Source organism: Pelophylax lessonae (genome assembly GCF_965119305.1).
Source record: "Pelophylax lessonae genome assembly, chromosome: 10".
Lineage (NCBI taxonomy): Eukaryota > Metazoa > Chordata > Amphibia > Anura > Ranidae > Pelophylax > Pelophylax lessonae.
This window is the reverse complement of record NC_138777.1, coordinates 227099158-227125467: the sequence shown is the minus strand read 5'-3', so window position 1 is coordinate 227125467 and position 26310 is coordinate 227099158. Positions and strand designations below refer to the sequence as shown.

General features: G+C 46.9%; 1 protein-coding gene across 4 annotated transcripts in view; it reads right to left on the bottom strand.

The window, feature by feature from the left end:
* Positions 1-26310, bottom strand: part of PHKB (phosphorylase kinase regulatory subunit beta) — a 415971-nt gene that overhangs the window by 270586 nt on the left and 119075 nt on the right. For all 4 annotated transcript variants that reach the window (XM_082269952.1, XM_082269953.1, XM_082269954.1 and 1 more), the window contains one exon: positions 22468-22548. In XM_082269952.1, coding sequence (XP_082126078.1) covers positions 22468-22548 — 81 coding nt within the window. The remainder of the gene's footprint in view (positions 1-22467; positions 22549-26310) is intronic.

The window sequence follows — 26310 nt, the reverse complement described above, 5'->3', positions numbered from 1 at the left end:
AGGAAGAGGACTTTACATTGAGGACGGCACACGCACAAAATCCATAATGCTATTAAAATAACACAGGGCTCTCGAGGGCAAACTCTATATGCGGAAATTCTGTTTATAAGTCTGAGGCGCGTTTCGTCTCTGAGCAAACACGCTCTACATAATCAGCTCGCTCCTTAGCGAGTCCTGCGGTCGGAATATGGATTTAGGAACAAGACGGCGAGGCAGTTGCTGGTGAATGATAAGGTGAAAAAAGCTAGACCAATCTCCCGGTAATAGACTGTCTGTCGGCTGCAGCGAGGAAATGCATTTCTTAAAAGCATAAGATCGGAAAACCTAGGCTGAAAATGAAATTGTAATCGCTGCTCAATAAAAGGGAAAAAAAAAAATCCAAACAAATAGGATTCTTTTTCCTTTGCCCGAATTGCATGGCAGTTTTTGGAAGAATGCGGAACGTGGTATAGATAGAACCTGGCCAACTTAGGGGAGAAAAACAAATGGCTTAAGACTTGTTTGTGTAACGTCTGATAGAATTTCACAATACGTGCCTTGCAACGCGCCCATTCAATTTAATAACTGTTTAAGAGCCAAGTAGGCAGCAAGCCAATGCTAGCCAGGAATTGTTAGCATTGCGATACATTTAGAAAGACCACTCCATGTACTGTATTCTGACTTCTACATTATTCACAGCGGCCAGATTCCATAGAGCTCTTCACATGTGGGGTGGGTGGCTCTACTTCCTGAAGCTGCCTCCTGCTTTGCTTCAGGTTCAAAAACTGCAATGCAAACTGTAATGTGATTACTGGCAGTGAGGAACTTTTCAGTGCTGTTTGACACTTCCATACATCAGGATAAATTCACCTTTTGTAACATATTACACCCATATTAAAGGGTTTAACATGCTACAGATGCACCCGCCCCCGGTATCTTCCATCCCCATTCAGACAGCCAGCGGGGGATCTTCTCCCACCCGCTAGCTGTCACGATCTACAAAAAACACGGCCGTGCGGGGCTTCGCCTCCCCAGCTGCATCATCTATTCACAGTATTCTCTGATTGAGAAAACAACAAGGTCCGACAACCTTTGCAGCTGTCGGCTTGTAGTCCTCAATGAACTACCACAGCGCTGTTGAGTGATTGTAAAGTCTCGTTTTTTTTTTTTTGGTTAAAAATAATAAAGCTGTTATACTTACCTGCTCTGTGTAGTGGTTTTGAACAGAGCAGCCCAGATGGTCCTCTTCGGCGCTCCTGGCCCCTCCCTCCTGTCGAGTGTTCCCACAGCAAGCAGCTTGCTATGGGGCACCCGAGCTGAGCCGCAGCTCCTTGTGTCCAATCAGACACGGAGCTGTGGCCCAGTCCCGCCCCCTCTCTCATCATTGGCTTACTGAAATTGATTGACAGCAGCGGATGCCAATGGCTGCCGCCTCAGCCAATGACAAGGGAGAGTCTTGGGCAGTCGAGACACTCCTGCAACATTGGTTGAGCGAGATGGGCTCAAGTATGGGGGGCTGCTGCACACAGAAGATTTTTATCTTAATGCATAGAATGCATTAAAGTAAGATAAACCTTCTGACTTTACAACCGCTTTAAAGTGGTTGTAAACCCCCCTGTAATGTTTGTACCTATAGGTAAGCCTTCAACAAGGGCTTACCTATAGCCTTTGTCATATGGCTTACTTGCACCGTTTAGGAGATATTTACATTGCATGCAGCCGATGACATCACCGGCGCATGCGCTCTGAAGGAACAGCCTGCCGTGCAGTTTCTTCAAAGCCCTGTGCCGTGACCGGCGGCTCCCGCGCGGGAGTGACGTCACACGGCCCTGGCCAGTAGCACAGCTGGAGTCTGCAGACCCGGAAGGAAGACGGGTAAAGATGAATGCGGCCTCCAGCGGAGGTGACGAGGGCTTTGTTTGGAGGTAAGTGTCACAATGTGCTAGCATGCGATGTATTCTAGCACATTATGCCTTTATTTTCCAGGTAAGAAAAAAAATAAATAAATCAACAGACTGTACTTCCTCTTTAATGCATTTTTTCCATTAGTATAAAAAAAAAAAAACCTATATGTGTAGCAGCCTCCCCACCCCCCCTATTACATACCTGAGCCCATCTCGATCCAGGGATTTTGCAGGAGCTTTGGCTGTCCGAAACTTCCCCTCCTCATTGGCTGAAACACAGCAGCGGGCTTTCATGTCTGAATAATCACACAAAGCAGAGGCTCAGCTCAGGTCAGGTCAGCTCAGCTTGGGTGCCCCAGAGCAAGCTGCTTGCTGTGGGAACACTTGGCAGGAGGAAGGGGCCAGGAGCACCAGTGGGGGACCAGAGCAGAAGAGGTTTAGGACTACAGAGCAGGTAAGTATGACAGGATTGTTATTTTTAAAACATAAAACTCGTGCCTTTAGAATCCTGTTACGGTGTAACTGCCTGGATGTATCGGAGGTATGACCAGCCAGATGCACAGTCTTGATCTTCATAACCATTGGGTTATACTGCCTCCTATAAAAGTAGGACACTAGGCAGAAAAATAATCTGGGGCAGTCCCAGGGGGTATACTCCCTCTCTCTGCTATGGGTACTCAGTTTAGTTACAAGCAGTGTCAGAAGAATTACAACTCCACAGAGGGGTGAGTGCTGTGTCTGTCAATGAATATCAGAGAAATGGATTTTACGGCAAGTCAAAATCTCATTTTCTCTTTTGTTCATTGACATACACAGCTCATAACCATTGGGACGTCCCAACACAGTGTTAAACATGCGGGAACAGCAAAAAAATTCCCAAGGCTAAACAGTAGCCAACCAGGCAACAGGAGCTCAATCAAAACAACTGGAGCCCACCTGAAAAAACAATACGCCCTCAAAGTGGAGCAGGTTCTCTAAACGGCAGCCTGCAAAACATTGCGGCCAAAGGAAGCATCCGCAGATGCCAAAACATCCACTTTATAGAACTTTGTGAAAGTGTGCACTGATGACCAGGTGGACGCCTTACAAACCTGCGTCACTGACGCCTGATAACGGAGGCACTAATCGCCCAGGTAGAGTGTGCCTTGACAGGGATAGGAGGAACCTGACCCTTGATTGAATAGGCCTGAATCACCGTCTGTCTGATCCATCTGGAAATGGTCACAAAGGAAGCGGACAACCTTTTCCGAGGCCCATTCGTAAGCACAAATAGGGAGTCTGATTTCCTAAAAGACTCCATACTGCCAGGTACACCCCAATCACCAAGACCACATGTAAGACATGCAAAGCAATTTCCTTCCTTCTGAGACAACCTGAGGAAGGAACGATGGACGGGTCAAAGAACCACATTATCACTGTGAACCACCAATTAATGTGAATGACAGGATAACGTCACCAAGTCTAACACCCTGCGCGCAGAGGTGAAGCCACCAAAAAGGCCACCTTCTGGGACAGCGTAAGCAGGGGAATCTCCTGAAGATTCTCAAAAGGAGGCTTCTGGAGGAGTGAGAGGACCAAATTGAGGTCCCAAGGTGGCAACAGAGACCGTAATGGAGGAGTCGAGTGCCTAATCCCCTATAGAAAAGTACACACCAAGGCGTATGTGGCCAAGGGCCATTGAAAGAAGACCGCTAAGGCTGACACCTAAACCTTGATAGTACTCAAAGCCAGTTTCTGCTCAACCCCCCGTTGAAGGAAGGTCAAGATCTGAGCCACCGAAAAAAAAAAAAGTAAGGATGAACCCCAAGAGACTCACACTACGCAATGAACGTCTGCCACGTACAATGGTAGATCTTCCTAGAAGTAGATTTCCTAGCTTTTAACAGCGTTGGAATCACTGAAAAAACTATTCATCAGCACCTGGAATTCAACAGCCAAGCCGTCAAAGCCAGCGGCTGTAAAGTAAGATGGAAGATTGGTCCTTGGAACAGCAGATCCTCCCTGAGAGGAAACTTCCAAGGAACGTCAGGTACCAGTCTGGGGCCACTAAAATGACCAGAATCCGTTCTGCCTAGATCCTCCATAGAAGTCTTGGCAGAAGCTTGAGAGGAGGGAAGGCGTAAATCAGACAGTACTGACCCCCACGGGGCCACCAGCGCATCCGTGGCATCCACCATAGGATCCCATGAACGAGCCACAAACCTCTGTATCATTCTGTTGAGCCGGGACACCAACAGATCCACCTCAGAGATGCCCCACCGGAGACACAACTGATGAAACATCCACGGATAAAGGGACCATTCCACTTGGGCCAACGCCTGAGGTAATCCACCCACCAGTTTTCCACCCTGGGAATCTGTACCTTAGAATACTGACTACCTCCAAAGCCGCCAGGATACTTCTTGCGCCCCCCTGGTGATTGCATTAACCCACAGCTGTGGCATTGTCCGACTGAATGCACACCGGGCATCCCTGAAGACGATCCGTTCAATGGTCCAGACACAGTCTGATCGCTTGGAGTTCCAAGACATTGGTCGGTAGTCTGGACTTTTCCAGTGTCCAGATCCCCTGAGCAGAATGTTTGCCAAGGACATCTCCCCAGCTGGACTGGCTGGCATCCGATCAGTTCTTTCGTTCCCTGGCTCAGCCGGATCTGATTTTCCATTTGGCCAGAATCTCCCTTTGCAGTAACCTCGTGTGGAACTGTGCAAACGGAGCCGCCTCAAATGTAAACACCATCAGGCCTAGCACCTGCATGCAAGTCCGGATGGATGACCATCTGCTGGATAGCAGGAGAAGAATTGCAGCCTGCAATTTCTAGAGTTTGTCCTAAGTAAGAAGTACTCTGGCTAAGGCCAAGTCCAGAGTCAGACCCAGATAGTCCAGTTTTGTGGACAGAACCAGAGCAGACATCTGAAAATTCTGAATCCAGCCGAACTCCCGCAGAATTCGTATGGTGATCTCCAAGGTTTTCCACCAGAGCAGTAGGACACTCCGCTTGCAGAAGGAGGTCGTCTAAGTAGCCCAGTACCGCGATCCCCCATTGTCGTAACAAAGCTAGCACCGGTGCTAACACTTTGGTGAAGACTCGAGGAGCAGAGGCGAGACCAAAGGGTAACGCCACAAACTGATAATGCTCCTCTCCCACGGCAAAGTTGAGAAAGCGCCGGTGAGACTGCAGGTAAGGAGAAGCCCGCTCTCATCTTGTCAGACCAGGTTCATTTGGATCCTCCAGAGAAGGCCCTGATAGGCATAGAGCCCTTGTCAGTCGACCCAGAGACAAAAAAAAAACCCTCCTATGAGCTGAGAAGGAGGGCCCACGCCTGTGACAAGGTTCCTTGCTCTTAGTAGCCTGCGGAAGAAAGTACTCTCCCCCCCCCCCTGTGAGTCCTTTTATGATGTCATCCAGGGTAGTTCCAAACAGGCAATCTCCTTGAAAGGGTAGATCATTTGTCTCCCGCTGCTGTCAATCAGAGCCAGTGAGGCGGGAGCAGGAGGCAGAGCTGAGCTGTGCTCTGTGTCTCCTATAGACACAGAGTGGGGCTCGGGAGCTGGCATGCATGAGTGCCCCTAAAGCAAGCGACTTGCCATATTTTCAGCGGCTCTCTTCTTTCTTCCCTCAATGGACATCGAGGCAGCAATGGGAGCCATTGGCTCCCGCTGCTGTCAATCAGAGCAGGAGGCAGAGCTGAGCTGTGCTCTGTGTGTCTAATAGAGACAGAGTGCAAACAGGATAAAAAAAAGGTCCGGTACTGCCAGTGATACTCCTCCATCCCTATGTCAATATACAAAAAAGAAAAGGAATGCCCTGAGACTTTAACTGAGATGAACACAAAAGGCCACTGAATATGTAATCGAAGTAATAGATTTATTAAAGATGGAACAATCGTCATATAAGGCCACATGTATATAACAAATGGATAGATCACAAATACATAGGTATGTACATGCCTGTAAGTATAATAAAACCGTGTATGATGAAAATAAAACATCTTAAAACTCAATGTGTTTCGTGAGAACATAGCTCACTTCATCAGGAGTAGATGCCCACAGACGTATCTGAAAGGAACATATAACATCATTATCAAGTATAGAAATATACATCATGATGTCTAATAGAGTATAAAGACTCATGAAGAACCCTGTGTGGGAAATCCATAATTACAAAATAAATAGAGCCAAGATGAATAAAATGACACTGTGATCCTGAGGCAGTGGTAGGAGGTATAGACACAGAGTGGGGCTCGGGAGCGGGCATGCATGAGTGCCCCTAAAGCATGCAGCTTGCTAGTAGGCCCTCAGCAGGGGGAAGGCAGAGTATAAAGACTCATGAAGAACCCTGTGTGGGAAATCCATACTTACAAAATAAATAGAGCCAAGATTAATAAAATGAAACTGTGATCCTGAGGCAGTGGTAGGAGGTATAGACACAGAGTGGGGCTCAGGAGCAGGCATGCATGAGTGCCCCTAAAGCATGCGACTTGCTATTAAGCCCTCAGCAGGGGGAAGGCAGAGTATAAAGACTCATGAAGAACCCGGTTTGGAAAATCCATACTTACAAAATAAATAGAGCCAAGATGAATAAAATGACACTGTGATCCTGAGACTGTGGTAGGAGGTATAGACACAGAGTGGGGCTCGGGAGCGGGCATGCATGAGTGCCCCTAAAGCATGCGGCTTGCTATTAGGCCCTCAGCAGGGGGAAGGTGCCAGGAGCACTGCTGGGGGACCCAAGAAGAGGAGGATCGGGGCTGCTCTGTGCAAAACAATTGCAAGGAGCAGGTAGGCATGTTTCTTATTTTTATATAAAAAAAAAAGGGATTACAACTCCTTTAATACCATTTTACCCCCCCCCCTACTTTTCTCATGACAGGGCCACTTTAAGGACTGCTTTAAAATGATAAATGCATTTTTTGTTCTTATACTTGTTCTATAGATTGTGAAATGTCAGTAATTAATTATCAAAAGATTTTAAAGTCACTGAAAGGTAACTGGACAACTGGGACACAGTGCAAATATTCACTTAAATACATTAAAAAAGTGAGAGTGTAATTAATAACCTTCAAGCGAACATCTCAGCGACAATGCAGAGAGTTAGCGTGAGCAGAGACGCCATTGTTCAGTCTGGCTTAGAACTCCTCAGCGTTTATTCCCGATACATTAAAGAACACTCTGTGTGGCCTAAAGCCGCAGGCAACAAACAACATATGTCCTAATCTACAAGCATTACCGGAATTCTGAATTTTTCCTTCACATATCAGTAGGATTTCTTTCGGCTTGGAAATAAAAATTAATTACCGACTCTAATCTCTATATTCTGTATCACCATGGAGACACATTAGAATCCTTTATGCGCTGGTGATGCTGCAAACTTATAACAAACTTGGAAAACAAAGACGCATCAAACTCCTATTTAGTGTTACTGTAGAGACCAAGCCTGAAATTATACGGGTTGAGAAAAAAAAAAAAAAAAAAAAGCCAGGAATAGCGTCCATGCAAAATGGATAATACAAGACAAAGCTTTCTGCTGTCACCGGGGACAAGCACGTTTTGTAAGATAATTGCCCAGCCAAAGGACTCCTGAGATAAATTAGTAAAACTATAAAAGGGGACTTGAATAATTCAATTCATAAATACAATAAAAAGTCTTTGCTTTTGAATCTTAAAGAGAAAGTATACTGTATTTCCATTGAGCACATACGCTATAAAACCAAAAGTATTGGGACGCCTGCCTTTACACACACTTGAATTTTAATGGCATCCCATGCCAGTCTAAAGCCCCGTACACACGATAAGAAATTCGGAAGGGAAAATTCGTCCGACGAACGATCTGCCGATTTTCGGAATGTTAGTATGGTGCTTTCGACAGCCGACTCTGACTTTTCGGCTGACAAAATCCTGATGTGCAGGCTATAAAATTTTTGTTGTCCGTAATACAACGTCCGATTTCCATCTCATTAGTACAGATTTCGACGGAAAAAAATCTTAAGAACAAGACTAGGCATGCTCCGACGACCGATCTGCCGATTTTCGGATTGTTAGTATGGTGCTTTCGACAGCCGACTCCGACTTTTCGGCTGACAAAATCCTGATGTGCAGGCTATAAAATTTTTGTTGTCCGTAATACAACGTCCGATTTTCGTCTCATTAGTACAGATTTCGATGGAAAAAAAATCTTAAGAGCAAGACTGGGCATGCTCAGAGATGAAAGAACACATAGAAAGCAATCCAACACATGACATCACTTCTGAAGTAGAATTCTGTCGTACGGAAAAATTTGTATGAAAATAACCTCTTCACTTTCCACATCAGACTAGCATGCCACAAAAAACGGACGACAGGTCGGTGGAAATTCGTAGCCTGTGTACGGGGCTTTAGGCCCCATTCACACCTGAGCGTTTTGTAGCTCGAAGCTACAAGACGTTGGAGAAAAAAAAAAAAAAATCAATGCTTCTCTATAGAGATGGTTCATATCTCTACTCCAAGTCGCCTGAAGGCAAATGCCTGAAGCTCAAAAAAGTTCTGGAGCTTTTTTTGTAGCTCGAATTGGACAGATTTGGGCATTTTTATTCCCATAGAAGTACATAGAAATGCGCAATTCGTTTTCCAACATCATATGGTCCTTATGCAACTTACACAAAATCTATAGCAGCACCACTACCGCCTCCTCTTTCTCAGCCAACATCATATTTCCAGACATATAACCTGAATATTAAACAGCGCTAGCATAAAAACTAAATACAATTATCCACTGAGAATAAATATTGTAAAAATGGTGTGCAATGTGATAAAATATGAACCACATCTATTTAGACCCCATTCAGACTAGCGCGACTTGTCAGGCGACCAAGTCTCCTGACAAGTCGCGGTCGGTCGCTTGCCATTGATTAGCACAGGACCCGTTATAATAGGAGCGACACAAGTAGCTCCGACTTAGAAAAAGGGTCCTGTACTACTTTGGGGCGACCTGGGAGCGACTTGCATAGACTTCCATTATGTGAAGTCCCTCGACAGGTCGCCCCTCGAAGTCGGATTGCCTCAGTGTGAACCGGCTCTTAAAATGAATACGATAGCTGTGATAAAATAAGTCCAGTCATATAATAATAACCCATAAAGTGCAAAGTGCTCCAGTGCAGACGGAAAAAATAAAAGGTGCTCCAGGTTATGTATGACCCCCTCCAGGTTCCCCGCTCACCAGAAAAACGGATCAATAAAGCCTCTAGCCACTGAAATAGGGCACTGCACCAGGACTTCTGGGTATTGCTAGGTTAATCCAAATTTTCTTATCCAAATGTGGTCCAAGATTATTCCATGGGCCCAATAACGGAGATAAAAGACCATCTATAGTGAAGTACGTTTTTATATAGTTGAATTTTTCAATAAAAGAAACATACTCACAAACAGTATCAAATTATGGGCAGTAGAAAGATTACAATCAGTCGCGGGCACCGCTGTAAGTGTGCGTTCCACGACGATCCAGGAAGCTAAACCGGAAGTGACGATTAGGCAAATGCCGTACCGGAAGTGCGTCAACGCGTTTCGCCCACCCACTGGGCGTTATCAAAGACCTATGGACATGGTTCACTTCTCCACTCCAAGTCGCCTGAAGGCAAATGCCTGGAGCTCAAAAATGTTCTGGAGCTTTTTTTGTAGCTCGAATCGGGCAGATTTGGGCATTTTTATTCCCATAGAAGTACATAGAAATTTGCGATTCGTTTTCCAACATCATATGGTCCGTATGCAACTTACAATCTATAGTAGCAACAATACCGCCGTCGCCTCCTCCTCCTCAGCCAACATCATATTTCCAGACACCAACCTTTTCCATCATACCCATCCATTCCTTCAGTTCCAACCACCATTTTCCAAATAAATACTGCTCCAATTTATAATCCCACATGTCACTTATCCACCCCTCAAGCATTATGCGCAGGCCATGAATGTGCTAGCACCAAGTGGCCCTGCCCATTCCCCAGCTACCTATTATCACCTATAGACCCCGGTGATGTTTTTGTGACAAAAATGTCCAACATACTGTGAAATTTCTGCATTATAGTCTTCCCTCGTGTTGCACATGTGCTTGCAATTACCCCAGGGACAACAGCTTGCAGTCAACATCCACTAGATGCTGTTCGAAAAAAAAAAAATGTTTTTATACAAAATATTATATTTTTTGGTTGATTTTTTTTAATTTTTGAGAAAAAAAAATTTGGAGCTGTAGCTCCATTGTTGAAAAAAATATATATAAAAAAAAAGATAATTTCTTGAAATATTTAATAAATGGGTTCTTCAAAAAGTAGTTTGAAAAGTTTTGTTAAAAAAAAAAAAAAATAATAATAATTGCTACTTCTAAAAAGGAAAAAATAAAAGAGTAAAGATTTTTCATTACCTGAAACATATGTGTATTTGTGTTTACTCACAAACCTTAATTAGGGGGTCCTTTCGTGTTTAGACACAGCTTACCTCAGTGTGATGATTAACCTTCTGTCTATTGACCCAAAACTTAAAGTGGAGTTCCGGCCTAGTTTGCAACTTTAGTGATTCCTGGAGTGCTCGCTATGCTGATCAACAATTGGGCATTTTCAATTTTTTTCGGGGGTCCCTTACCTTATTTTCAGGGCATTTTTGATTGTACTTCCTCCTTCTCCCCCCTCTGTGGCCACGGCCACCGACATCACTTCCACCTTTGCATTGCATCCTGGGAGCTGTTTGTCATCACTCCCAGGAGGCTGGAATCCGGAAGAACTCCCAGAACACTCCCTGGAATCAGGAAGAACTCCCAGACCACTCCCTGGAACCAGAAAGAAGGACACAGCGGATTACACTGTGGCTTCAGATGCCCACATCCAAGATGGCCGCGCCCAGACATCGTTTTTAAAAGTAAGATTTTGACTAAAATCCAATACTGTACACCTTGTAAATATAAGAATAGCGGTTCTGTAAAGGGCGATAGATTGGTATTATAGGGGTATTTTTACTTAAAAAAGGTATTTGAGGCCGGAACTCCGCTTTAAGTGTTTATGTTTTTGGTCTCTGCAGTCCTTGAAAAGGATATTGTATCAATAAAGTACAGCTACATATAGTAATAAAAATGAGGCTTATCAGTAAATATTATTATTCATTACAGCTTAGAATATAATTTTGGTAACCAATAACACCTGAAAAATCTTTTATTTGTCAAAATGTACAATTAAATCGATGACCTCAAGCTGCCATGGGACCAGTCCTGCTGGAGACATGAAGTAGGGAGCGTACATATCCCTGACGTGTGTATCGTGTGTGGTTCCACAAACTCCAGTCCAGTGAGCTCTTTCCATAGTGTGTTGCAATGAGTCCTCAAACTGAAATCCATCCCGTTGCCTAACAAAATTGTGCAGGGCACAAGCAGCTTTCACAGCACAGATTGTGTTTTGCCGGTTGAGGACAATTGATGCGAGCAGAAACCGCCATTTATTTGACAAGATTCCGAATGCACATTCCACCACTCGACGTGCTCTTGATAGCCTTGTTGTGCTTCTGCACAGTTAGATTGTGCCCGGAATATGGCCGTAGTAGGTGATTCATCCCCCACTAATACACTCGGTAGAGGAGGGCCATTTGTTCGAGGGAGAGGTCTATTTTCCGGAAAGTCAAGCCTATCCGTACGCAACAACTGGGTAAATAATGTAAGGTTAAAAATGCTAGAATCAGAGCTGTGATAGATGCATGGGATGTTACAGTTTACAAATCACAATAGTGCATAGGTTTTTTATTCACATAAAACATTTTTTCTGTATCAAATATTTTATTGAAGAATTCAAATGGGTAACAACGTTTGACATACAGAACATTTAGAAAAAAGTGCAGTCAAAGATTGGTAACAGAGTATAATAAACAACTAATAGTAATAAAATGGGAGCAGCGCCAAAAGTAAATACATATATAAAAAATATGCAAATATACAAAAAACAGTATAGACAAAAGTCCCAAAGTCTTAGATGGAGTTGACGGAGGAGAGGGAGGAAATCAGTCCAGATCATCCAATCACCAGTGTGTAGTGGGGAAAACGTATAATCACGTCAAAAGTGACAGTCAAATCTCCTTACCAGAGAGTTTGACCCTCCTGTTACAGAGCGGTCAAAAAGCGCCAGAGCATTCAAGAAGCACTTGACATAAAGGATCCCTCAAAGTTCCTCTGGTCTGTGATGATACCCAAACTCTCCACTCACAGGACAATGCAGAAGGACAACACCAGCCTGAACCACTTAGGAAGCTCCAACCAGAAAGGTAATACCTCAGGAGGACAAAAGCAGGCCAATGGCGTAGTACGTAAAAACAAGCAACTTTATTAAAAAAGTAATGCACTTACATGGATGTAGATTCAAACATGTGAATAAAAACCGCGGTATAAATAGAGCGTGCTGCACATCAGAATGCCCGGTCCGCCTTACGCGTATCGTCCCTTTTTTTGGTATAATAAACAACTGCAACTACAGGTAAATCGTGAGGGTTGGTAGACAAAAAGGGTGATAAAATGGGTGTTTACAAGAGAATGGTAACTGGCACTGCCAACCCACAGGCACCCCATAAAGGGAGCTCGCTGTGCCTGGGTGGGGAGGCGCAACCAATCAACCGTGGTACAGGGAGGGAACAGAACCCAAGTTTACAGTACTGTGTGGGAAGGGGCAGGTGGATGAGAGGAACCTCACGGGTATCCAGCCAAACAGGAGAAACAAGGGTTACAGTCAGCTGAAATGAGGGGGTATGTTGAACTCGGTAACCATTAAGCTGTATATAAAGCCTCAAAGCAGAACAAAACTGAGAAGTTGTAGGTGCTAAAACATATGTATGCAAAAGGAAGGAAGAAGGGTGGGGAGAGAGGACAAAGAGAATGGGGTAACAAGAGGGGCCAAGGAGAAAGGGGGAGAGGGATGGATGGAGGGGAGGAAGGATCGCCGTGGGGGGGGGGGGGGGGGCAGGTACAAAAGGGGTGGAGGTATACGAACCCCAGAAATGGTTTAGGGCATTAAAGAGGTTGTAAACTCGTATAAATTTTTTTTTTTTCTTACACCCTGCAAAAGAAAGACATAATGAGCTAGTATGCATCGCATATTAGCTCATTATGCAATACTTACCTCAGAACGAGCCCCCGCCGTGCCGCTCACTCACCTCTATGACGGGCGACATGTCTAGTCGCCCGTCTTCCGGGATCGCGGCATCCGGCCATCTGATTGGCCGGAGCCGCGGTGACGTCACTCCCGCGCACGCGCGCGGGAGCCGACAGTCACGGCACGGGGCTCTGAAGGAACGGCACGATCGGCCGTTCCTTCAGAGCGCATGCGCCAGTGACGTCACTGGCGACATGTAAGGTAAATATCTCCTAAACGGTACATGTTTAGGAGATATTTACAGTACCTATAGGTAAGCCTTATCATAGGCTTGCCTATAGGTACAAGTTGTAGAGGAGGGTTTACTTCCTCTTTAATAGGGAGTTATCAAAAATGGGGGGGGAGAAAATTAACAACCCAGGGTTGCCAGAGTCTGTCGAACTTCTCAACCTTATCTGTCAGGACAGCATCGACTTTGGCGTGAATCGTAGCGTTGGCGATTCCGTGCTTCACTTCAGGTAAAGGTAGGTGTGGGAATTTCCACGCTTTTGCAACAGTTTGTTAAGCTGCTGTTGTGACCTGTAAGAATAGTTTGTGTCGAAATTTGGAGACGTTATCCGGCTCCACATTCAAAAGAGCTATGAGGGGGTCGGGCAAGATTGGCATGTCCATCAGAGTGGAGAGAATGTGGAAGATGGCTTGCCAAAACTTTTGCACCGTTGCACATAAAACATTTTTTATTCATTCCTTCCTAGATTAATATTTTTCTATTTGTACTTTTTGATTTCACATGCATAAATGTATGGTGAGGAATCCAGACTGTAATAGTGCCTTCCTTATTTATTATTGTATTATTTATGGCATATGCTACAAGTTAAGGGGCTGGAGTTACGAGTTTAGAAGTTGATTTTAGCCATGATTGGTGCTGTCCCAAGTCATATAGCAGGGTTATATACCAAGCTGAGGACGGCCCATGGGCATAACCAGGTGTTTTTTTTCTGCCTAGTCCTAATCCTGGAGGAGGCAATATAACCCAGTAGTTATGATTTATGGAATGTCAGTCAATGAACTAAAGAGAAAGAACTGGACTACACCTATGGGCAGTCCCAGGGGGTATACTCCCCCTCTCTGCTATAGGTACTCAATTTTGTTACAAGCAGTGTCAGAAGTAATACAACTCCATAGAGGGGTGGGTGCTGTGTCCGTCAATGATCATCAGAGAAATGGATCTTACGGTAAGTCAAAAAACTGAATTTTTGTAAAATCTTACCTGTAAAATTCCTTTCTCTGAGTCCTCCGACAGTCGCCGCCTCTTCATATTCGTCACATATGGGGTATTAGACTTTGCTCCGAAGGAGTAGCTAGGCAACAGAATATGTTAACAATAAAGCTTTAACATATCCCACCCTCAAGGGGTGGTCCCCTCAGTCAATACCCTCCTACTTCCTGCAACCATATCTCAGATTTAGTGGAATAGCAGTAGAGTATACATTCAAACCCCAAAAGAGGGGCGGGGGCGGCGACTGTCGGAGGACTCAGAGAAAGGAATTTTACAGGTAAGATTTTACAAAAATTCCGTTTTCTCTTACGTCCTCCGACAGTCGCCGCCTCTTCATATTCGTCACATATGGGGACGTCCCAAAGCAGTGCAAACATGAGGGGTGGGAAACGCATCCGCGCCGAAAGGCAACGCAGTCTCCACATCAAAGAAAGGAACCTTACCAAAGGAAGGAAACCAGCTGGGCAACAGCAAAAATAAGTGCTCAACAGGAGCAACAACCCAGGAAAAGACAAAAAAAAACCAGGGGATACAAAAAAACTATCCCAACAGCCAGGAGTCCCCAACAAGGGACCCTATGGAACAGCCGCACTAAGAACCTTGCGGCCAAAGGAAGCATCCGCCGATGCCTGAACATCTACTTTGTAGAATTTTGTGAAAGTGTGTACGGTCGACCAAGTCGCCGCCTTACACACCTGGGCTACAGAAGCCCCATGACGGCAGGCCCAAGACGTACTCAGTGATCTAGTAGAGTGCGCCTTCACAGGCACAGGGGGAACCTTCCCCTGCAAGGCATAGGCCTGTTCAATGGTCTGCCTGATCCATTTGGCAATGGTAGAGGCGGAAGCCGCCATGCCCTTCCGAGGACCCTCTGGAAGAACAAACAAGGAGTCAGTCTTACGAAAAGACTCAGTCGATTTAAGGTAAACCCTTATCGCCCGAACAACATCCAGAGAGTGCAATCTCACCTCCTTCGGATGTTTAGGCTTCGTGCACAACGAAGGCAAAACAATATCCTCGTTAAGATGGAATTCCGAAACTCGTTTCGGTAGAAAAGAAGGATTAGGTCGCAAGACCACCTTATCCAAATGAACAACCAGGTACGGAGACTTGCAGGACAAAGCCGCCAGTTCCGACACTCTGCGAGCCGAAGTGATCGCCACCAAAAAGGCGACCTTTTTGGACAACATAGACAACGAGATCTCCCTGATCTGTTCAAAAGGAGCACGTTGTAACACAGATAGAACTAGATTCAAGTCCCAAGGGGGCAAAGGATCCCTCCTAGGAGGAACCAGATGCCGCACACCCTGAATAAAAGTGCCAACCAAGGAGTTGGAAGCCACGGGACGTTGAAACAGAACGGCCAGCGCCGACACCTGACCCTTAATCGTAGCCAGCGCCAAACGCTGATCGACACCCGTCTGAAGGAAAGACAGCACACGGGAAACCGAGTACGTGCGGGGTGAAAACCCCCTGGACTCACACCAGGCAAAATAGGCCTTCCAAGTACGGTAATAAACCTTCCCCGAGGAAGACTTCCTCGCGTTGATCAAAGTATGAACGACCTCTGGAGAGAGACCCTTCTCCTTCAGGACCTCGGTCTCAACAGCCAGGCCGTCAAAGCCAGCGACTGTAAAGCAGGATGGTAAATCGGTCCTTGAGACAGTAGATCGTCTCGAAGAGGCAGACGCCAAGGAGCGTCGACCGCCAGATTCACGAGGTCTGCGTACCAGGACCGGCGAGGCCAGTCCGGTGCCACAAGAATCACCGTGCTGCGTTCCGAGTGCAACCTGCGAAGGAACCTGGACAGCAACTGAATCGGTGGAAACGCGTACATCAGCCTGTACTGATGCCACGGGGCCACTAACGCGTCCGACGCGTCTGCCCGAGGGTCGCGCGTCCTTGCCACGAACCTCTTCACCTTGTAGTTGAGGCGAGACGCGAACAGGTCCACATCTGGAAGACCCCACTTCGCGCACAACATCTGGAAGACAGCCGGGTGGAGAGACCATTCCCCCTGATCCAGGGTCTGGCGACTCAGATAGTCCGCCTGCCAGTTCTCCACTCCCGGAATGTGAACCGCCGTTATCGCCGGGACATGAGTCTCGGCCCAAGACAGAATGTCGGCCACTTCTCGAGCCGCTCGGGCACTCCTGGTGCCCCCTTGGTGGTTGATGTAGGCCACCGCCGTGGCATTGTCCGTCTGCACCCGAACCGGGCAGCCCTGCAGCCGGTCCGTCCAGCGATGAAGACAGAGCCTTATCGCACGCAATTCCAGAATGTTGATCGGAAGGGAAGACTCCCCCTCCGACCAGGTCCCCTGGGCGGACAGAACGCCCAGAACACCACCCCAGCCCGACAGGCTGGCATCCGTGGTGATTATCGTCCACGAGATCGGACGAAACGACTTACCCCCGGACACCAACGGGGACTGGAGCCACCACAGAAGGTTTTCCCTGGTGCGATGACTCAACGAGATCTGAAGATCCAGAGATTGAGGTCGCCCGTCCCACCTGGACAGGATCTCCGCTTGGAGACCCCGCGTGTGAAACTGCGCGAAAGGAATCGCCTCGAAGGCCGAGACCATCAATCCCAGACATCTCATACCCGTCCGCAGAGACGAGTGTGGAACGTCCCTGAGGGACCTGACTTCCTCCTGAAGAGTCCTGAGTTTGTCTTCCGGCAGGAAGACCTTCGCCTGCACCGAGTCCAGTATCATTCCCAGATAGGGGAGACGAACCGACGGACTCAGTGTCGACTTTGGAACATTTATCGTCCAACCGAACTCCTGCAGAGTTTGCATTGTGACAGACAGGTCCTTCTCCAGACCCTGTCTGGTCGCAGACCGAACCAGAATGTCGTCCAGATACCCCAGGACAGAAATGCCCTGGGCTCTCAATAATGCCAGAACCGGTGCAAGCACCTTGGTGAAGACCCGCGGAGCCGAGGCGAGCCCAAAGGGCAACGCCACAAACTGGTAGTGATCCTCCGCAATGGCAAATCGAAGGTACTTCTGATGACCCTCGAATATGGGGATGTGAAGGTACGCATCCTTCAAATCGATGGAGGCCATGAATTCCCCCGGAACCAGGGCAGCCACCACCGAGCGCAGGGATTCCATGCGGAACTTGCGAACTCGCACAGAGCGGTTCAGAGCTTTCAAGTCCAGAATCGGACGAACCTTGCCCTCCTTCCTGGGCACGGTGAACAGATTGGAATAAAACCCCCGAAATCTGTCCCGATGAGGCACCGGAACCACCACGTGCAGATCCCGCAGGCGCTCTGGAGACAGTTGAAGATTTGAGGGAAAAAATCTGCTCTCCGGCCGAGAGAGAAACTCGATCTTGTAACCAGATCGAACGATTTCCAGAACCCATCTGTCCCTCACACGGGCCAACCAGGGCTGAAGAAAACCGAGCAAGCGTCCCCCCACCCCAAAACTGGGTGAGGGCGCCCCTTCAGGCCGAACTGTTATGGGCCGCAGGTCCGGATTGACCGGACTTCTGTTTCCCAGACCAGGGCTTCTTCTGAGAGCCTCGGCCCTTGAACGGTTTGCCCTTGTAGTGCGGCCGAAAGGCACGAAAGGACCCCTGAGGGGGCCGAAAATGAGCATGCTTCTTCCCAGAAGCCCCCTTAGCCTTGGGGAAATGGGGCAAGAGAGTGCTCTTACCCCCGGTAATCCCCTTAATCAACACATCCAGGGACTCCCCAAAAAGGCGAGACCCATCATAAGGCAGATTGGCTAAGGTTTTACGTGAAGATTGGTCCACCGACCAACATTTCAACCAAACCAGGCGGCGAGACAACACCGCCACGCTGTGCACACGCGCGGCCAACGGAATCAGGTCCAGGTCCGCATCACACAGATACATGACACCCTGGTGGATCTGATCCACCATATCCAGGGTCGCCGCCGAGGCCGAATCGGCCACTAGGACGCGCCTAAGCATCTGCGTCCAACTTGCGATCGCCTGGGCCGCCATGAGAGAAGCAAACAGAGCCTTAAGCATAGAACCCGTAACAGAATAAGTATGACGGGCAAGAGACTCCAGTCTCCTATCCGTGGCATCACGGAAAACAGGGGATCCCTCTGCAGGGATCGCAGTGGCTTTGTTCAAAACCGCAATAGCATGATCCACTGGCGGAGGCACACACCACCGTTCATCAGTGGCAGGCGAGAAAGGATAACGCAGCTTAAATTTACTTGGTACCGCAAAAGGCTTGCGCAAATCGCGCCATTGGTCCTTAACAGCGCGCTGAAAATCAGCATTGCAGGGAAAAACCTGCGGCGTCCTGCGTTTTCTCTGCGTCCCATAAGCCGCCAAGGCAGCTGGGGGACACACCTCGTCCTGCAAACGTAGCGTCTGCTTAATGGAAGCAATCAACTCATCCATGATTGCAAGCTCTTCAGGCGAGCCAGGGCGAGAATTATCAACCCCCTCAACTTCAGCCTCTACCTCAGACCCCACTAGATCAAGAGAGGAGCGGGACCCCGATAGGGGGGTCCCCGCCAGAACAGCCCCATCACCTTCATCAGAATCAGAGGACAGAGCAACTCTGGGCCGTTTAGTAGATTGAGCAGCCACCAGCATTTGCACCTGTGCAGCAAGGCCAGCCACAATAGTGGCTAAATCCCCCCCTGGGGGGGAAACAGCGGTCCCCTGGCTTTCCACCAATACTGTGGGAAACTTGCCCTCCTGAGAATCCATTGCCCCTGTATGCCAGACAACCAAGGGTTAACTGCCCCCTTACAGCAAGCGCGGCAAGCGCAGCCCACCGCACCACACTCAGGCACAATGAGACCCCCACAGGGAATATACAGACTGAATACAGGCAATGGAACACAGGAATAGAAGGATAAAACCTGAGGAGACTCCGCTGCTGCCTCGATCGGTGCTTCCAGGAGAGAGGAAGTGATGCTGCCAGGGCGCTCTATGTAAGCCTATGGAGGCTACAAGAAAATGGCCGCCGTGCATGTAAACCATGCGGCCGGAGCGGGCGCCGGTAAAATGGCGTCGTTTGGCGCCGAAATCGCCGCTCCACAGTGCATAAAATCACACACAATATTATCCCATTATATGGATACATGTTAGATCGCCGCAGCGATCGCTGTATATGCCCCAACATGCCATTAAAAACATGCCCCACAGCACACAGCTCCTCACACTGCCCAGCCTGACATACTCAGTGTCATACAGCTCCCCCCCCCCCCCTTGCAGCCCACAGCATGCAGCCGAGAGATAGGGAGACAAGCAGTGTGATTAAAGGCAGGTTACACAGTCCCAGACTGAGACCCCCCCAGACAGACAGGTCCCCACATAGATACACTTACCTCACATGGCGTGGGGAACCCGCACAGGCGAACAAGCCGCTGCACATGAGGCAGGGAGAGTCGCAATTCAAGACGCACACAATGGCGGTTCAGAAACCGCACAGCGTCCGGTGAGGTAGCCACCTCACCAATCATCCCTGCACCGAACAGGGATGGGTCGTTCACTGTGCCAGGAGCGTTACCTGGCTGAACGCTCGATGGCAGACTGGGAAGCCACTGACCCACGACCTGCGACCAGGGGGATCAGCCCGAGACCCAGTCCGCATGATCCTCTTCGTCCGAAGAACTAACTAATGCTGACAAAAATAACAGCTAAGTAAAGGTAGAGAGAAAACTCAAACAAAATATCAAAAAGAAGAAAGAGTCTGGGACAAAAAGTCCCAGCACAGAGAGAGCCAGCCACTCCTGACAAGCTAGACATTAAAACTGAGATATGGTTGCAGGAAGTAGGAGGGTATTGACTGAGGGGACCACCCCTTGAGGGTGGGATATGTTAAAGCTTTATTGTTAACATATTCTGTTGCCTAGCTACTCCTTCGGAGCAAAGTCTAATACCCCATATGTGACGAATATGAAGAGGCGGCGACTGTCGGAGGACGTAAGAGAAATCCCATTTTCTCTTTCGTTCTTTGACGACCACAGCTCCTGATCTTCTTGACCATTGGGATGTCCCAAAGCAGTATCAAACATGAGGGGTGGGAACAAGAAGAAAAAATTCCCAAGGATAAACCACAGCCAACTAGGTAACAGAAGCTCAACCAAAAACAACTGGAGCCCACCTGAAAAATCGCACACCCCCAAAGAGGGAACAAGCCCCCTAAACTGCAGCCTGAAAAACCTTGCGGCCAAAAGAGGCATCCGCAGATGCCAACACATCCACTTTACAAAATTTTGTGAAAGTGTGCACCGACGAGTGTGCACCGCGAATAAGTAACTGCCTTGCACACCTGCGTTACTGACACGTGATGATGAAAGAGGCAAGTGTGCCCAAGAAGCACTGAGCTCCCGCAAAAAGTGCACCTTCGAAGGGAAAGAAGGAACCTGACCCTTAATAGAATAGGCCTGAGTCACTGTCTTGTCTGATCCATCTAGAAATGGTCGCAGATGAAGAGGACAGTCCTTTTTGAGGCCCATCTATAAATCACAAATAGTAAGTCTGACTTCCTAAAAGACTCCGTAGCTGTCAGGTACACCCGAATAGCCCGAAGCACATATAGGGAATGCAACGCAATTTACTTAGGATGTTTTGGCCTGGGACACAGGGAAGGCAATGCAATGTCCTCACTCAGATGAAAATCAGAGACAGCTTTTGGAAGGAGCGACAAACAAGGGCAAAGAACCACCTTATCCTTGTGGATCATCAAATAAGGGGAATGAAAAGAGAACGCCGCCGATTCCGATAGCCACCAAAAAGGCCATCTTCTGAGACAGCATAAGCAGGGGAATGCTGAGTGTCCATAAGAGACTGTGCGTCTCTTATGGACACATAGAGCAAGCACACACCAGTGTCCCTATAGCAAGTGGCTTGCTGTTGGGGGGCACTGGTCAAGAGGGAGGAGCCAGAAACGCTGGCGGGGACCCAAAAAGTGGAGGATTGGGGCTGCTCTGGGCAAAACCGCTGCACAGAACTGGTCAGTATGACATTTTGGTTATTTTATTTTTTTAAAGCCGAACCTTTAATGCCACTTTAATGCACTTTTTATGTCACGAAGAGGAGCCACACGCAAAACTCTGATTACATTCCTTGTAATAGGAATTATCAATTTTTTTGTTTTTTTTAAACTGTGTAATAATAAAAAATAATAAATAAAATTAATAGGAAAAACAAAAAAAATTAAAAGCGCCCTGTCCCTGTTGGCTTCCGCGCAAAAGCGAACACACACGGAAGTCCTGCCCACACATGTAAACGGTGTTCAAACCACACATGTGAGGTATCCCCGCGATCCTTAGAGTGAGAGCAATAATTTGACTCCTAGACCTCCTCTGTAACTCTAAACAGGTAACCAGTAAAACATTTTTTAAAATGTCGCCTCTATGGGGATTTTTAAGTACCAAAGTTTGTCGCCATTCCGCGAGCGTGCACAGGTTTAAAGCATGACATGTTGGGTATCTAATTACTCGGTGTAACATTATCTTTCCCATTATGTAATAAAATTGGGCTAACTTGACTGTTTTCTTATTTTTTAATTCAAAAAAGTGAATTTTCCCCAAAAAAATTGTGTTTGGAAGACCGCTGCGCAAAGACGGCATGATAAAAAATATTGCAACGATCTCCAGTTTATTCTCTAGGGCAGGGATCCTCAAACTACGGCTCTCCAGCTGTTGCAGAACTACACATCTCATGAAGCATTGTAAAACTCTGACATTCACAGACATGACTAGGCATGATGGGAATTTTAGTTCCTGAACAACTGGATGACCATAGTGTGAAGGCTCTGTTAAAAAAAAAATATATATATATAATGTTTGGGGGTTCTAAGTAGTTTTCTAGCAAAAAAAGAAATGATTTTAGCTTGTAAACACCAAGTGTCAAAAATAGGCCCAGTCCTAAATTGGTTAAGGCGTGGGGGCATCACACAGAGAAAGGCATTTATTTTTCAAGGTAATGGTTGGATTGTTCTATGAATAAATGTTTAAAACACAATCATAGAAACCATTAACAAATCATAAAGTTATCAAAACCTGGCAGTCTTTTCTCCTGAACTTTCTCCTTTGCAAGCTCACCACCCGGCTATCTCTTAATTATACATCAGAGCCTTTACACGAATGGCCTGATGCTTATTGACTGCATACAAGAAATATAATTAAGCGGCATAGTGATGCAGGGAAAGAATTAATTAAAAAACTCATTGATCAAGTATAATGGAATTGGTGAAGACTGGGTACCTCGTCTGTATTGTAAATGATCTGCAGTCCGGAGGATATCATTTCCACCAAATACAGCAAGAAGAGAGACACCGCATTTATCTGGAAGAAAAAAAAAAAAAAAAAAAGAAGGTCATCGTTAATTAATGTTCATGTTCTGTCTGCTGACCTTTACACATCTCCCCAAATGGCGGATGAGCTCTGAGCTCGCCAGTGCTGCTAGCCTGCAATTGTTTTTTAATTCTATCTCCTTAAACACTGCAAAAACAAAAAATATTAATGCTTTAGGCTTTGTTCACATCTATGCGTTTTTGGGCGATTTTGTGCTCTAATATATGTAGGGAGAACACAGGCGCCACTCTAAGTGCAGTATTAGGATTTATTAATAGAAAATCAGAAGAAAGGTACTCACAAAGGAATATGTAAACGAGGTATAAGAATGTCCATGCATATAGAATAGATCAATCAATCCGGTGTCATGGTCAGGATGGCTGAGCATATGTTATTGCTATTTATTCCCATAACTAGCTGCTTCCATGTGTGATTTTAGCTGCAGGTCCGGCCGACTTGGCAGGTCTTAGGACCCAGTCGCCCCGGACGTCTACCCTATACAAGTCTAACATCTAATATGGCGCTTTATCGGCCTGAAGAAGTAGCGCATGCTCCGAGAACGCGTCGCTGGCGCCATTACGTCATACCCGGAAGTGACAGCGGGAGGGCCGCAGTGCGTTCCAACTGTCAGGAAGTACCGATATCTACCGGTTTACATTCCGAGGATCGAGACCGCTCAGCCATGGCCGACTTGGCAGGTCTTAGGACCCAGTCGCTCCGGACATCTGCCCTATATAAGTCCCACATCTAATATGGCGCTTTATCGGCCTGAAGAAGGAGCGCATGCTCCGAGAACGCATCGCTGGCGCCATTACGTCATCACGTCATACCCGGAAGTGGCGGCGGGAGGGCCGCAGTGCGTTCCAACTGTCAGGAAGTACCGATATCCACTGGTTTACATTCCGAGGATCGAGACCGCTCAGCCATGGCCGACTTGGCAGGTCTTACGACCCAGTGGCTCCGGACATCTGCCCTATATAAGTCCCACATCTAATATGGCGCTTTATCGGCCTGAAGAAGGAGCGCATGCTCCGAGAACGCGTCGCCGGCGCCATTACGTCATCACGTCATACCGGGAAGTGACAGCGGGAGGGCCGCAGTGCGTTCCAACTGTCAGGAAGTACCGATATCTACCGGTTTACATTCCGAGGATCGAGACCGCTCAGCCATGGCCGACTTGGCAGGTCTTAGGACCCAGTCGCTCCGGACATCTGCCCTATATAAGTCCCACATCTAATATGGCGCTTTATCGGCCTGAAGAAGGAGCGCATGCTCCGAGAACGCATCGCTGGCGCCATTACGTCATCACGTCATACCCGGAAGTGGCGGCGGGAGGGCCGCAGTGCGTTCCAACTGTCAGGAAGTACCGATATCCACTGGTTTACATTCCGAGGATCGAGACCGCTCAGCCATGGCCGACTTGGCAGGTCTTACGACCCAGTGGCTCCGGACATCTGCCCTATATAAGTCCCACATCTAATATGGCGCTTTATCGGCCTGAAGAAGGAGCGCATGCTCCGAGAACGCGTCGCCGGCGCCATTACGTCATCACGTCATACCCGGAAGTGGCGGCGGGAGGGCCGCAGTGCGTTACAACTGTCAGGAAGTACCGATATCCACCGGTTTACATTCTGAGGATCGAGACTGCTCAGCCATCCTGACCATGACACCGGATTGATTGATCTATTCTATATGCATGGACATTCTTATGCCTCTTTTACATATTCCTTTGTGAGTACCTTTCTTCTGATTTTCTATTAATAAATCCTAACACTGCACTTAGAGTGGCGCCTGTGTTCTCCCTACAGCTGTTTCTTCTACTTGTCACCAGTGCAGCCTACAGAGTGCTTTTTTGGGATTTGGATCATATATAGACTATCAGTTAATGGACTATGTATTATTGACTGTTTATCGTCTGTGCCTTATAACTGCCCCCTGTCTTTTAGGTCCCTAGTGTGGAACCTGTGAGGTCTCTATTTTTCTCCCCTTTGCGCCAGTTTTTAAACCTGATTTTCTGCTCTAAGCCTCATCTCTAAAAACGCCCAACAAGACAAATCCCATTCATTTCAATGGCCCCTGTTCACATCTGAGCCTTCTGTTGCCTTAAGCAAAACGCCCGTCGCTCAAAAAAAGTACATGAGCTTCTTTTTTTTTTGGCAGATTACAGGAGTAATAACCTGTAACCTAACCTAAAAATGTTGGCAATAATTCAGAATCATATATACCCAAAAAAAACATGGCTCGCAAAATAATAAATAATATAAATAAATAGATAGCATCAGGCCCCGTTCACACTGGGGCGACGCTACTTCCCGGAGCGACCTCACAGTACCTCCTCGCGGACGTACTGCATACACATTACACGAAAATTGGTCGTGCTGGGGACGGACGATAAAAATTTTGGTGTTTGTACTCCGTTTTTTTTTTTTCGTTGAAAATTTCGGCATCGGCTGCTGAAAGTTGTGTACACACTAGCCGAAGATCGTACGATTTTACCTCGGACGGGAATTTTCGGCAGATTTTCTACTAGTGTGTACCCCACTTTAGGCATACCCTTTGCTCACCCCCAGTATTAACCCCCTTCCTGCCAGTGTCATTTATACAGTAACAGTGCAAATTATTTAGCACTGATTACTGTATTAGTGTCACTAGTCCCCAAAAATTGTCAAAAATGTCAGTTAGGGGTCCGATCTATCCGCTGCAATGTTGCAGTCCCGTTAAAAAAATCTTTTATTGGGAATGTTTTTTAGCAGAAAGTAAAAAATTGTGTTTTTTTCAAAATTTACATTTTTTTTATTTTTTTTTTTTATAGCGCAAAATCTAAAAACCGCAGAGGTGATCAAATACCACCAAAAGAAAGCTCTTTTTGTGGGTGGAAAAAAGGACATCAATTGTATTTAGGTACGCAAGGGGTAAGCGTGACAATTGTGACAGGAAGTCAGGTAAATCTGTGGGTGTTGTCACAGACGTGAGATACATTTCTGCCTTGTTTAGACAATTCACCAATTACTATAGGGTGTCGGCTGCAGAGGTAGCCAGAAAGGTTTAAGGACGTTGAAAAGGCTTCAGCTATTCAGGATGAGGCAATTAAGGCCTCTATAAGTTATCCAGAGGATGACTACTGATTGCTGCATCCTGAAGCTGTGCGCGTTAAGGAGAGCAGTGAGCTGAAAGACTTCTGAAGGTGAGGTGTTGGACTTTTTCTGTGTGACAAGAAAACAAAGACTATTGCTTTTCTGCTGTATGACCAGCAGTGTCTGCCCAGCAGTAGGTTGGGACAGACACCATAGGTAGGTTCCTGTGTGTGAAGGTAGACGCCCCAAGTGGCCAGGGTTTATTTTATGTTTGTTTGATTTATGCTGTTTGGATGCTTGCACTTGTTTCCAGCAAATTGGAAGAATAAACCATAGACTGTTGCTTTCAACCACTCCTCAGATGTCTCTCTGTGTAACGAACCCCCCCAAGGGGTCACCCACACCCGCTACCGAGCTAACCCCTCACACAATGAACAACTTTTTAAAAGAAAGAACTGGTGTCTCTTTCAGGAAGCTGAGAGTCCTGTGGAGCCAACTATTAACTTTTGTTTAGAAACACCAATTAGACTTCAGGTAATTATTTCAAATCACTTATGGCAAACGGCTTCCCATTTGTCTACTAACGGCATTATTGGCAAGAAAAGAACAGGAACAATTTGAATAATGGCTTAACAATAGGCTGGGTATCCGGGGACACAGCAGTCTGTTCTCGGCTATG